At 40.5% G+C, this 14,919-nt stretch overlaps 1 protein-coding gene across 1 annotated transcript in view; it reads left to right on the top strand.

Annotated features, from left to right (window-relative positions):
* Positions 1-9,897, top strand: part of LY96 (lymphocyte antigen 96) — a 30,925-nt gene extending 21,028 nt beyond the window's left edge. The window contains exons 4-5 of the mRNA XM_080801302.1: positions 8,765-8,817; positions 9,767-9,897. Coding sequence (XP_080657428.1) covers positions 8,765-8,817; positions 9,767-9,865 — 152 coding nt within the window. The 3' untranslated portion in view covers positions 9,866-9,897. The remainder of the gene's footprint in view (positions 1-8,764; positions 8,818-9,766) is intronic.
* Positions 9,898-14,919: the final 5,022 nt, after the last annotated feature.

Genomic DNA, 14,919 nt, shown 5'->3' with positions numbered 1-14,919 from the left:
AGCTTAAACAACATCTAACAATTATGTCTTTGAATTATTATGAAGATGGTACTTATTTAAAGTGTGTTTGAAGGTATATTAAAATTTTTACCTTGTTCAGATTAATATTGTACATTTACCATTGGTTATGGATCCCTTTTTCTAAACATTACAGTTATTATTTTTTATAGAAACTCACTGAACCACAGCCAAGGGAATAGGATTGATGGAAACAGAGGGGAAAGAAAAAAAAGGAATTAAAAAAATTTACTAAAAAAGAACACCTCAGGGGCACCTGGGTGGCTCAGTGGGTTAAAGCCTCTGCCTTCAGCTCGGGTCATGATCCCGGGGTCCTGGGATCGAGCCCCGCATCGGACTCTCTGCTCCACAGGGAGCCTGCTTCCCTCTCTCTGCCTGCCTCTCTGCCTTCTTGTGATCTCTGTCTGTCAAATGAATAAATAAAATCTTAAAAAAAAAAAGAACACCTCATTAGATTTTTCTTTGTTTTCTTCAATGTCTTCCCCCAATTTTTTCCACCCTGATGTTATTCACAGAATCACAAAATTTCAGAGCTTAGGACCTTAAAGGCTACTTATTGCGAACTCATGAATTTTTCCTTAATAATTTAAAAACTATTATTTTAAGTAGTTTAAATGTTTATAAATATTATACCATCACATTACCAAAAATTGCAAAGTATAAACAATAAAAATATCACAGAATCATATTTCTAAAAACATTTTGGAGTATTTCCTTCTAGTTTTTCAATTTTGTGCATTACATTGCTTATAGACTTAAAAGTATACTATACTATAATAGTTTTTTCTTTTTTTTTTAAGATTTTATTTTTAAGTAATCTCTACACCTAACATGGGGCTTGAACTTAGAACCCCAAGATCAAGAGTCACATGCTCTACCAACTAAGGCAGCCAGGTGTCCCAATAACTTTCTGTTAAAAATTATTGTATAAATTTTTTGACTAGATGATCCATGTGGTTCAAAAACCAAGATATAAACATTACATAATGAAACATTTTCCTTAGTGGGTATGCTCTGGTTTATTTAACCATTTATTTAACCATTCTCCTGTTGGACATCACTTTTTTGGATATTTATAATAGTTTTACTATTATAAATAATACTGTAATAAATATATTTCTGTACATAATTTTTCTCATATTTCATATTTGAATATGTTTGCAAGGAGTTACATATAACTTCCAGGGAAATATTTGAGCTTAATTGGGTTGACTATGCTTGTGGTTTTGTCTACATAGGCCAAATTGCTTTTCTAAAGGAATGTATCAATTTATACATTATATCATCACCAATGTGTAAGTACAGTAGTTTAATCTCTGTCTTAACAGTGGACATTATCATCTAAAAAAAAAAAAGAAGTTTGAAAAAAACTATTAGGTTAAAAAAAACAATTGTTTTATTAACATTTAAAAATTACAATTGTAGTCAAATATTTTTCTATACAATTGTTACCATTAACCTGTGCCCTCTTTTTAAAATTTATTTTATTTTATTTTATTTTTTTAAAGATTTTATTTATTTGTCAGACAGAGATCACAAGTAGGCAGAGAGGCAGGCAGAGAGAGAGGAGGAAGCAGGCTCCCTGCTGAGCAGAGAGCCTGATGCGGGGCTCGATCCCAGGACCCTGGGACCATGACCTGAGCTGAAGGCAGAGGCTTAACCCACTGAGACACCCAGGCGCCCCATTAAAAAAAGGTTTTATGTAGGGGCGCCTGGCTGGCTCAGTTGGTTAAGTGTCTGACTCTTGATTTCGGCTCAAGTCATGATCTCAGGGTTGTGAGATTGGGTCCTGCATTAGGCTCCCTGCTCACTGCGGAGTCTGTTTGGGATTCTCTCTCTCTCTCCCCCCTTCTAAATCCCCCTGCCCAGTTCTTGCTCTCTCTCTCTTAAAAAAAAAAAAGATTTTAGGTAGTTAACATGTATACATTACATTAAATATAGCAACATAGCATAAATTAGATATAGATGGGATAAAAAATGGAAAATAAGGTCTGAGAATTAATGGAAGGAGAGTAGTATAAAAATTCATATCAGGCTTATACTGGCTTCGACATTTGTAGCAATTTGATTATACATTTTCCAGCAGTCATTAAGCAAATTGTTTCTAAGTACATCAGTTTTTTTTTTTTTTTTTTGCTATGCAAGTGAAACTTTGAGATATGTCTCCTAGCCAACCATCTCTCGACAGCTCTGACTTGCCTGCCACCCCCAAACCATATACAAATAATGAAGCTGGCATTGCTTCTAAGTCTGGGCTCAGAGTTGGAAAGACCTGAGTCTGTCCCAGCTTTTCCTCCTACCAACAATGTGGCCTTGGGTATGTTATTTAACCTCTATCCACCTCATTTTCCTCATCTGTAAAATGGGGACAGTGAAATCTATTGTACATGATCTTAAGGATATAATTAGAAAATGCGTATAAAAAAGATTAGTACAGTGTTCAGAATAAGAATTCAAGTATGGTTCTCGAATAATACTCATGTGGGTAATGGGAGTCCTTTTGTTCCTGGTTTTACAGTCCTGTCATTTTTACAAGTGGGGAGACTGATTCCTGGGGTGACTCAGTAATGTGTCTTTGGCCATTTGGAGAACTAGTGACAGAGTAGCATTATGACTCTTTTTTTTTAAATATTTTATTTATTTATTTGACAGACAGAGATCACAAGTAGGCAGAGAGGGAGGCAGAGAGAGAGAGGGAAAAGCAGGCTCCCCACTGAGCAGGGAGCCCGATGCGCTACCCGATCCCAGGACCCTGGGATCATGACCTGAGCCAAGGCAGAGGCTTTAACCCACTGAGCCACCCAGGCGCCCCAGCATCATGACTCTTAAAGCCCACTCTTCCACTGTACCATGCTTTCTCTTTGAAAACAAAACAAAAAAACCCTCTTGGAAGATCACTGGTTTTTTCAAAACTTTCATAATCCCACCTAATCTCTGTGAGATTATGTTGACGTTTTATCTGAATTTTTAAAGTTTCACTTTCTTGATATCTAAAATGTGTCAGACTAAACCCAGTCTGCTGGCTTTTCCTTCCTTCCCTCAGTTCCTTCCACAAACATCTGTTGAACCTAATTTGAGCAAGTCATGATTTAGGCTCTGGTGATCCAAAGTTCAATGGTAGGGTCTTTCCTCATCAGAGGGGCCCTCTGTTCTGGGAAAGACAGTCATGGGAACAAAAATTATAATGAAATGTCATAAATGCCAATAGAATTATATGCTCCTAGTTTTAACTATATAGTTATCCATTTGCTGTGACAGAAATTAGATGAGGTTTCAGAGACTGTTATTAAAGTCTTGAATCTGGGGACATCAGAGAAGAGGAGGAAGGACATTCCTTGGAGAGGAAACAGCATATGCAAACACATCTAGCCATAAAAGAATATGATTTATTTGGAGAGTAGGTTTTTTTTTTTTTTTTTTTTTTTTGTTTTTGTAGCTAGAGCAGAATTTGCTGGAGAAGAGCCTAGGAAAGGGGGCAGGAGCAAGCATGTAAGTCATGCACAAAATATTGGCCTGCATCTTGTCATCACTGGGTACCGATGGCCCACCGAGATTATCAGTTTTGCAGATAACTGGTGTCCATATGGAAGGAGGCGGGGGTTGGCTGAGTCAGGAAACTGGGATAGAAGGAAGAGCAGCCAGGAGGCTGTGTAAGAGACCATGAGGGATGAACAAAGATGGCAGCCTGAGAGCAGAGGGGAGGAGAAGAGAGAGGGCATATTTGGAGACAGAATTGGCAGGATATGCTGATTGATTTGATGTGGCAGGCAAAGATTAGGTAAATTCAAGGGCTGGTAGAGGACCAGTGACTGGGATTAGCAGAAGTACCGTTATCTGAAATGATCGGTGCAGAAGAAGGGGCAGATTTTTAAAGAGAAAGCAATGGGTTCTGGGTTGGGCATATTGAGCTCAAGGTAATTTTGGAACACTCAAATAAACATGTCCATCTGGTAGCTGAATATATGGGTTCAGAGCTCAGGGCATTCTGATTTAAGAAGCATTGATGCCATCAAGAGACCCTTGAAAATTTAGGAATCAAATTAGTAAGTACCATACATATCTATTTTTAAAATAATTTTCTTTTTTGTATTTGTTATAAAAGTCATATATTTTTAGGGTATGATATTTAGAAAATATAGGCAAGCAAAAATAAAATAAAAATTACCCATAATATTACCACTTCTTACACACACATACATAAACACACACATCTTTGTTTCTTTTAAAAACACATTTGAAGGACACCTGGGTGCCTCAGTGGGTAAAGTGTCTGCCTTCGGCTCAGGTCATGATCTCAGGGTCCTGGGATCCAGCCCCATGTCAGGCTCCTTGTTCAGCAGGGAGTCTCCTTGTTCCTCTCCTTTGCCTCTAACCCCAGCTCGTAATCTCTTTCTCTCTCATAAATAAATAAATAAAAATCTTTTTAAAAAACCACATTTGAAAATAAATAAACAGGTATTCCAAAGCCATCTTTTTAAAAAAAGATTTTATTTACTTGTCAGAGAGAGCAAGCGAGAGAGAGCACAAGCAGGGGTAGCAGCAGGCAGAGGGAGAAGAAGGCTCTCCACTGAGCAAGGAGCCTGATATGGGACTTGATCCTAGGACCCTGAGATCATGACCTGAGCTGAAGGTGGACGCTTAACCTACTGAGCCACCCACGTATCCCATAAAGGCATCTTAAACTTAATTTATCTGTTAGCCCTATTTCCAGAATCTTGGTAGCATTTCTGTAACAAAGCACCACAAACTGGCTGGCTTAGAACAGCAGATATTTATTGTCTGACAGTCTGGAAGCTAGAAGTCCAACATCCAAGTATTGACAAGGCTGTGCTCCCTCTGATGGGGTGAGAGAAGGATCTATTCTGGGCCTCTCTCCTAGCTTCTAAAGGTCCCAGGTGATTCTTGTGTTGTAGATGGCCATCTTCTTCCTGTGTCTCTTCACAGTCTTCTCTCTATGCATGTCTGTGTGTGTGTCTAAATTTCCCCTTTTTATGAGGACACAGTCATATGAGATTTGGGCCCACCTTAATGACCTCATCTTGACCATCTTACAAAGGTGCTATTTCCAAATAAGGCCATCTTCACAGGCGCTGGGGGTTAGGACTTCAACATCTTTTTGAAAGACACAATTCAACCCATAACACCATCTGACACTTGGGTCCTCCCATTCTGCATGGTTGCTAAGAACATTGTGCTGGACCATAGGTGAGCTGCATGGGAAGTAAAGAGGCGCCTAAGCAGGGAGGGGCTCTATCTTCTTTCCCTCGGGCCCAGCTTTGGTTCTCTCCCGGCTTCTTGAATGTGGGCAAAAGCGAAAAGCTAACTTCCCATAGAATAGAATGGGATATGTGAGCAACATATGAACTTTCTTAGAGAAACAAAACAATGGAAAAAGAAGATTACCCTACGGAAGAGGCTAGTAGTACCCCTTCTTCCCACCTGACCTGGTAAACATTTGGGCAGTCTCCCCAGATAGAAATCTTGGAGTTACTCTTGATTTCTTTCTCAAATCCTCAAGTCTCATTCATCTCCTTTCTTTCCTCTCTCATACAAAGTTTTCAGGATTATCTTCACAACCAGGGCCTCGTGTTTAGAAAAGGCTTCACATTTAGAGCTCAATATTCTGTGATCATAGTCTTGAGATTCTTAATAATTTTATCTTTGAGTATCTATAGTATGTATTCTGTAAATGAAGTCTGATGGGACATTGGGGCATGCATGCAGTTCCCCTAGATTGGTTCTTGGCTTTCTGCTACCCAATCCTCTGCTGGTACCCTGGAACCTGCTTGGTACCCTGCTCCCCAGTTACAGCCAGTGACCCCTTCCACCTGGTGAGAGTCTGGATGCAGGGGGGGTCAGATGCTCTGCAGTGTCTGAAGTGGGGTGTGGCCATGGTCACCCCACTTGGGCAGCCCCATGGCACCTTTCACTCTGTGCCAAGAGAACATTCCCTTGGATCATTCCATGACTGGTGGTACCTTCTCTTCTTTAAAATTTCCTGAGCCAAGCTGGTGTTGGTTTTCTCTGGTCAGCTTAAGGTACATTCTGGGGGTGAGCCACCAAATACAAATTGCGTTATTTCAGTGGTTCTGCCTCAGAGTTAAAAGCTCTGATATTTGTGTTTAAAGCTGTCATCGCACGATGTAAAGGTGAATGGCAATTTAAAATTTTGTTTGGCTTTAAATGATATTAAATAGCAAATAAAAAGTGTGATGGCAGGGGCGCCTGGGTGGCTCAGAGGGTTGAGACTCTGCCTTTGGCTCTGGTTGTGATCTCGGGGTCCAGGGATTGAGCCCTGCACTGGGCTCTCTGCTCAGTGGGGATCCTTCTTCCCCCTCCCCCTCTGCCTGCCTCTCTGCCTGCTTGTGATCTTTCTCTCTCTCTCTCTCTCTGTTGAATAAATAAATAAAATCTTAAAAAAAAATACGACAGCAAGTCTAGGGAGAGACTGTGTAAGAAAGGAAAAAGCTTTAATTTCCCTACCTTTAATAAGATGTCTCTCCTACTTTTTGATCAAGGGGCCCCCATTTTCATTTTGCACTGGGCTTCATAAATTATGTAAATGAGCCAGGGACTCAGGGACCATGTACTAGGAGCCAGAGATTCAGAAGTGACCAAAGCAAAGATCCTGTCCTCGTGGAGCTTATAAACTAGTAAACAAGGTCATAGCTAAGTCCTGAAATATCGTAAAAATGAAACAAGGTTCACCTTATGAGAAGTACTCCTAAGGAAAGCAGCAGGCTAATGAGATGGGCTGGATCTGTCTATGCGGGAGGGCACCTGAGTTGGTGGGCACGGAAGGCATTTACCTCTCTTCTCACCACTGTCATGGCCTCCTGGCCTCTAAGTGGTCTGCCCAACTCTTAGTGCCCCCTTAAATCCATCCGTAATATGGCCATGAGATCCACGTTTCTAAACACAATCTGATCATTTCACACCCTCAGTTGTTTGTTCATTGCCTTCATTCTCTCAAATGTGGAACCTGAGCACGTTATGTTTACTTCTTCTTTGCATTAACGCTGACCCACTAGCAGGTGTATGCATTAGTCATACTGATCTTCACTTTCCTGCCTTTTCTCCTCTTTTTCCTGCCACCTGGAATGTCCTTCTTTTCCTTCCTTCCCATCTTTCGTGACAACTCAACTCACTTCCCTCTCTTTTCTAGGTTCCCTTCCCATGGCATCTTGTGAATAACAATAATTATAATATCGATGATAATATTAATGACATCATTATTATTTATAAGACGCCATGAGAAGTAGGTCTAGAAAGGAGAAGGAATAATATTTAATGTTCTAATAAATAACATTTTAATGTAAAGGTTTTATTTACTTATTTGAGAGAGAGAGCACAAGCCTGGGGGAGGGGCAGAGGGAGAAGCAGACTCCCCATTGGGCAGGGACCGATTGCAGAACCCCGAGATCATGACCTGAGCTGAAGGCAGCCGGATAACCAACTGAGCCACCCAGGTGCCGGAAACATTAATTATATTTAATGAGTGCTACGTTCCAGGCATTATTCTGAGCACGTGCATGTCTTAGCTCACATAGCTTTCGTGTTACTCCTATGAGATAGGTGTTATTATCCATTGCCATTTTACCAAAGCACAGAGAAGTTAAGTGACTTGCCTAAGGCCACACTCCAAGTAAGTAGAGGAGCTGAGGTTCAGATACAGAACCGTCACTCTTACCAAAAATGCTCTATACTGCTTTTATCCTTGCTACATCTTTCCATTGCATTGTATTTGGAATGGTTTCTTTGCATGCCTATATCCCCAATATTAACTATTTGAAGGAAGGAACAGTGTGTACTAGCCCGTGTCTCCTCAGTCCCTGGTAATACAGCTCTCAGTAAATACTTGTTGAACTATTAAATTTGCATTTGATTGGCCTTGAATGAAAAATCACAATATCATGAAGACATGATGACTTTACTAAGCTCAAGAACTAAGATCTCAGTGTATTAATACCCCTAATAAGGATATACCCAGAAATAAATAGGTGCTTTTTTATGAAAATAGAAGTATATATATGCAGACTTAATCCATTCCTTTGCTATCAAGGATTGTCTTTAGCTAATTAGGAGAATAATAACCATTATAGTTTGCATTGGACTAGTCATATTAATTTAAAAGAGATTTTTGGCCACTATTGTTTTTGTTGGAGATTCAAAACATTTCTACTTTTCTATCCTTATCCCGCAAGTTCATTCCTTTGGTGTATCTGATTAGGTTGATGGTTTTTCCTGCACTTCTGACTGTCTTTCACAGCTTTTGTAGGCCCCAGCCCATGGCCATGCATTTCAACGTACTACTTAGGCTTCTCAGTGGTGGGATTAGAAGGAAATTGGTATCCTGGCTGCCTCCCAACTCTCTCCTCCACTTTTAGGAAGGTCAGTTATACTCTGCTGAAGGAGCAACAGTATTAAATATGCACATATGTAATTTGGGATGAAGCCTATGAGCACTGGCTTGTTCATACATTCACTACTGAGACTAGTAGGCCTAAAAATTTTGCATCCCCTGAGGGGTGAAATAAGGGCTGATACTCAGAGATGCTTGGAGTGGCAGAGGATCATAGCCATCAGAGAATCAGCCAGGACATAAAATTCATTACTTCTACAATTAGCTTGGGACTGCCTCTGCCAGCAGCTGTGTAAAAAGGTAAACTCCATACTACATTAAAAAAAAAAAAAATCACCTAATGATGACCAGTATAACTTTTTGTATTTTGTGTTTTGTTTGTAGAGACTGTGAATACAGCAATATCCTTCTCCTTCAGGGGACTACGATTTTCTAAGGTACTTTTGTTCAAGAGTCATTTGTACTTTCTTAAGAAACTTTTGCAGTAACGAATGTGTTAAAAATTTGAAACAAGCCATTTACAACTTCAAAAATAGCTATTCAACATTAAGTGTTTTAAGACTGTGTTTTTCATTTTAGTTTTGGGTATTTTGCTGGTCTGTCTTTCTGTAGAATATGGAAATGTGGAAAAGTAACACAAAAGGAAGCTCTTTTTCACTTTGTGTTTTTCCTCTAACATATATGGCTAAAAGTAATACGAATGCTCATTATTAATATGGCAAATGATCTTTGGGTGAGAGCACTGCAATGACCCCTTGTCTGACTCAATAACTGCTTCCATGAATAGTAATAATGTAATTTTAGATATTTGTATTAGATACCTAGCAATGAAATTTTGCACATGTTTCACTTTGGGTGACTATTTTATTTTATTAAAATTTTTTAAAAAAGATTTTATTTATGTATTTGAAAGAGAAAGAGAAAGAGAACACAAGCAGGGGCCGAGGGAGAGGGAAAAGCCGACTTCCCTCTGAGCAGAGAGCCCAATGTGGGGCTTGATCCCAGGACCCTGGGATCATGACCTGAGTTGAAGGCAGACACTTAACCAACTGAGCCACCCAGGTGCTGCTGGGTGACTATTTTAAAGTAAATTTCAAGAGTGTGTTACTTTCCTATTTTGTTCTAAAGGATATTGAATGTTTGAAAATCTCACAGGGTAGTTTCAAAAAATCGTTTAAAAAAATCCTCTTGTAATTGGGAAATAAATAGGTTTATGTTCGCCAAATTCAAAGGCATGCAAAATTTCATCTCATTAGAAAACCAAGATAATGATAACCAATTTCATTTAAATGGCTTTCTCCTACTAAGACAAAGTTCTTATAAAAGTCTTACAAAATAGAAGCATCTAACATTTTATTTGCTTGTATTTCTTATTCCTTGTTTTAGGGACGATATAGATGTGTTGTAGAAGCCATCTCTGGAGATCCTGAAGAAGTGCTCTTCTGTTTGAATTTTACCATCATACACCACCCTGATTTCAATTAGAATAAATAAAGTGTATTTTTATTTTTCAGAGGTCTTAGTCTTCACTTAAATCTTTTTTCATAGTGTATTAGTGTCTGCCATAACAAATTTAGGGTGGCCTAAATAATTAGAAATTTGTTTTCTCACAGTTCTGGAGGATAGAAATGGGAGATGAAAATGTGAACAGCGTTGGATCCTCCTAGGGCCTCTCCCTTTGGCTTGTAGATGGCCGCCTTCCCAGTGTCTTCACATGGTTTCCTCTGTGTGTGTGTGTCCTAATCTCTTGTTATAAAGACACCAGTCACAATGGATTAGAGCCCACCCTAATGACCTCATTTTACCCAGCTACCTCTTTAAAGGTACTACCTACAAAAATCCAGGCATCTTCTGAGGGGTTAAGGGAGGGCTTAAGCGTATGAATTTTGGAGGGACAAGATTCAGCCCATAAAAAACAGGCAGTGAAATCTCTTGAACTGCCTTCCCATTTCCTGCTTCTCTACTCTGGGGCAAGTTACCCAGACTGCTCTCCTGGACTACTCTGCTGCCTCCTGACTGATCTTCCTGCGCCTGGCCAGCTGCCTCTGGTCAAGTATTCTCCACAAAGGCAGTTCCCCAAATACTTTCAAAATACATGTCCAGTTACATCACAACAATGCCAATGGAACAAAATGAAGTGAAACGAAACAAGGTCTTTCCTGTGGCTTCTGATTCCTTTTAGGATAAAGTTAGAATCTTTTGGAGAGCCTGCCAGGCCTTGGCTACACTTTCCCTCTCCAACCTCTTCTCTCACCACCCTCCCCTTGCTTTCTGTGTTTCAGAATGTGCTAAAGTCCTTCCCCTCTAGAATCTTCTGCCACAGTTTCCTCTGCCTCTATTCCACTCCTCCACTCTGCCCTGCCCAACCCCATCACCTCTGTAATGGTGGCTCAGGGGCTACTTCCTCAGGGAATCATCAGTAGGTAGTACGGAGTGCAACTCTTAACAATTTTGATGCTCAACAGAGGTAGTTCTGAGCAAAATCTTAGAGAAATAGTAGAACGTGGAGTTTAGTTACAGGTCCTTTTTGTTCTCCCTCCCTTTATCTAGTCTAGGCAGGGCTAGTTTTCTTTTTGATATGCTTCTGTAGACTTGTGTCCCCTTCTTCCAGTACTTAACACTCATTTTGTCATTATTTTGATAATCTATCACTAGACTAAGCTCCATGAGCCCAGGTAATGTAGTCAGCCCAGTTATGCTCACCACTCTTTTTTTTTTTTAAGGTTTTATTTATTTATTTGACAGACAGAGATGACAAGTAGGCAGAGAGGCAGGCAGAGAGAGAGGGAGGAAGCAGGCTCCCTGCCGAGCAGAGAGCCCCATGCGAGGATTGATCCCAGGACCCTGAGATCATGACCTGAGCTGAAGGCAGAGGCTTTAACCCACTGAGCCACCCAGGCACCCCTATGCTCACCACTCTTGACTCAGCACCTAGCATAGTGCCTGGGTTTGGGTTTGCTCTGAGTCCATATTTGTTCAATGGATAAATGAATATTTTATTCTTGTAAAATATTCACAATCTGTAACTACAGAGAGCAAAATATTCACACAATTATTTGACTGATAATTACTGAGCACCTGTCATATGTCAGGCCCAGTTCTAGATGCTGGGGATATAGCATTTCACCACCCAGACCCCCCCCCCCAAAAAAAAAATCCCTGCCCTCATGGAGCTTATATTTTTATGGGATGAGACTGACAAATAAGTAAATGATAGAGTACCATAGAAGCAAACAGGCTGTGTACTGTGAAGAACAATAAAACAGGGAAGGGGGGCAAGACCAGGGGGAGGTGGTGAGGGTTACAGTTTTATTTTTTTTTTTTTTAAAGAGTAAGTCTTTTTTTTTTTTTTTTTTAAATATTTTATTTATTTATTTGACAGACAGAGACCACAAGCAGGCAGAGAGGCAGGCAGAGAGAGAGGAGGAAGCAGGCACCCCGCTGAGCGGAGAGCCCGATGCGGGGCTCGATCCCAGGACCCTGAGATCATGACCTGAGCCGAAAGCAGAGGCTTTAACCCACTGAGCCACCCAGGCGCCCCGAGGGTTACAGTTTTAAATGAGGTGGTCAGGAACAGCTTCACTGAGAAGATGATATTTGAAAGGGTTGAGGGAATAAGCCATGTGGCTTGCTGGGATTAAAGGATTGGAGTTTGAGAGAAGAGCTGTTGTTAAGGCCCCGGGGTCAGAGTGTGTCTGGCGTATTTGAGGAACATGTTGCTGTTCAAATGAAGTAAGTGAGGGGAGATGTGGTCATGGAGTAAGTGAAGGGAGATGTGGTCATGGAGGTATGTGTTTGCTTTGGGGGTTAAGTAGGCATGTGCAGAAGAATATGATAGGCCATTATTAGGACTTTGGCTTTTGCTTTGAATGAAATGGAGGGTTCTATGTAGGACAATGACACCAGCTCGCATTTAAAAATTTTTTGGTAGCCAACTCTTCATGCATGGGAAAAAACAAGGGGTCATCTTGTGGTAATCGAGGTAGAAAAGAAAGGAGAAAGTTGGGAGGCATTTGAAGTAATCCAGGTAAAAGATGATGGATGAAATGGTGAGAAGTAATGTATTCTGGATATACTTTGAAAGCAGAGACAATGGCAAAAATACTTTTGCAGATAGGTTGCATGTAGAATACAAGACAGAGAGATGCATCAGGGATGATTCCAACGTTTTCACTTGAGCACATGGAAGGGTGGAGTTGCCATTGCCTAAGATGGTAAAGTCAAGCAGCCGTAGGTTTATAGGGAAAAATCAGGAACTTGTATTTGCACATGTTGAGGTATCTATTAAATATCCAAGTGGAGGCTTTGAAAAGGCAGGGAGTATAGGAGTCTGAAGGGAGTTCTGGTTTGGAGGTGAACATTTGGAAGTTGTTAACATATAGGGAGAATAAGTGTAGGCAGAAAAAAATGAGAGGTTTGAGGTCAGAGCCTTGGAGTGCTTTGTCAGCAAATGGTTGGGGGTGAGGAGGAGCTAGGGAAAAAGGAGGGACCATGAAGGTAGGCAGAAAACCTGGAATGTTGGTCTATGAGAAGCCAGATGAAGAAACTGTTTCAACTGTTTTGTTCTGCTGATATGTTAAGTAAGATGAAGACTGAGTCTTGAAGTTTCAAGATTGGAGGTCATTTGTGATTTGATATTGTTACCAATAAAGAGCCTTCTAAATTTTGTAAGCATCATTTCCAACTGTGGGCCACCCAAATGTGGGGTGAGGCCTGTGGAATGCCCCCTCACTAAGCTTTGAAGTAGGAGGGCAGCTCCATTTCACCCTTTAAGGAGAGGGGCTTGGGAAGGCAGCTCACAGCACAGCTCTCTCCAAAAGCATCCTCCACAAATCTCTTAAAAAAAAAAAAAAGATTTTATTTATTTATTTGAGAGAGAGACAGTGAGAGAGAGCATGAGAGGGGAGAGGGTCAGAAGGAGAAGCAGACTCCCTGTGGAGCTGATGCGGGACTTGATCCTGAGACTCTGGGATCATGACCCAAGCCGAAGGCAGCTGCCCAACCAACTGAGCCACCTACGTGCCCCACAAATCTCCTTTAAGATCTTCCCTTAGATTAAATGGTCTCCTGACCTTTTTATTTACTTGATGCAGATACTTTTTACTACTTGTTGTAAACACTTTATATGCCTAATGTAAATGGTTTTTATGTACTTGATATCTGATAACCCATTCCACACCTCTTGAAATCTTGAGGGGTTTCCTATTTCCTACTTCCTGATTTTGTTCTGGTGTATGCCACATCCCTAGCTCTAGGAAAGGATCCTGACTTGCTCTATTAGCCAGTGTGAGGTATTCCCTCGGGCATTGTTACTGGTCCAGACTGGATGCATGACTAGTGTTGGTTTAATCAGACTACAGTGAAGACTGGAATTTCTTGTCTGTCTCACTGGATGTAAGCAAAGAGGGATGTTGCCTCCATTTCTGCAGATAGTCTTCTGATGACCATAAGGGGAACTGGATTTGGAATAAATCTGATGCCATGGAGAATTAGAAAGAACCTGAAACTTTGCAGACACTATTGAGTCACTGAATCAACTAAGCCTAGACCTTGCCATACATCAGTGCTTTCCTGTTATTGGTTTACTGAACTGGAATCAGGACTCTGTTACTTGCAGATAAAAGCACTGTAGTTGATTTGCAGTTACACTGTCTACCACATCTCAGAAATCAGGCTGATTTCTGATTCTGGCCCTCCCTCTATTCCCCTCTGACTTTTTCCATTGTTTTTAACTCCTCTGTTGCTGATGCTTGTGGGCCCAACTTATCTATTTAGGCACAGTAGGCACAGTGCTTATATTTATAAATATCTATTTTTGTGCAGATGGGGCCCATGAAAGTCATAATGTAGTCCTGAGTGTTTGGTTACTACATTCTCTGATTTTTGTTAATATTGTAAGTTTGCCAGGTGAATTGATTTCTTCAGTATCTACTTAATGCCTACTGTTTTCCAGGCACTGTGCTAGGCCTTGAGGATACAGGGGTGAACAAAACAAACAACAATAGTTCTTTCCTTCACAGAGTTTTTGATCTAGTAGGAAAATAAAACAAAATAAGTAGTTATTGGAAAATATGATGGGGGTAACTATTGGAGGGTAAGTATGGAGTGGTGAGGCAAGAGACAAAAAGAGAATTGAGTCTCATCTATGGGATCAGAAAAGGTCCTCTAGAAGCAGTGACATTAAGGTTGGGAGTTGGCGGATGAGTCTGGAATTAATTAAACAAAGTGTATTCCAGGTGTAGGAAAAAGCAGGTGCCAAATTTAGAGGTGAGAGAGATACAGCATATTTAAGATGTTGAAAACATCTAGTAATGATAATATTAGTTTTAAGTTATTGATGCTTATCATGTCAGGTGGTGGGCACTTTTCTAGGCACTTTGCATGTCATGAATCTAAGTAAGAGATACTATTATTACTCCCATTAGATAGATGAGGAAGATAGAGAAGATGAAACACAGAAAATTAAACTAACTTATTCAAGTTTGTATGTGCAGCAAGTGGCAGAGCTAGGGTTGGATCTTGACAATCAGGCTCCAGGG

This window comes from Martes martes (genome assembly GCF_963455335.1).
Source record: "Martes martes genome assembly, chromosome: 4".
NCBI classification, from domain to species: Eukaryota; Metazoa; Chordata; class Mammalia; order Carnivora; family Mustelidae; genus Martes; species Martes martes.
Note: the sequence above shows the minus strand (reverse complement) of the source record. Positions and strands in the feature narration are given on the sequence as shown.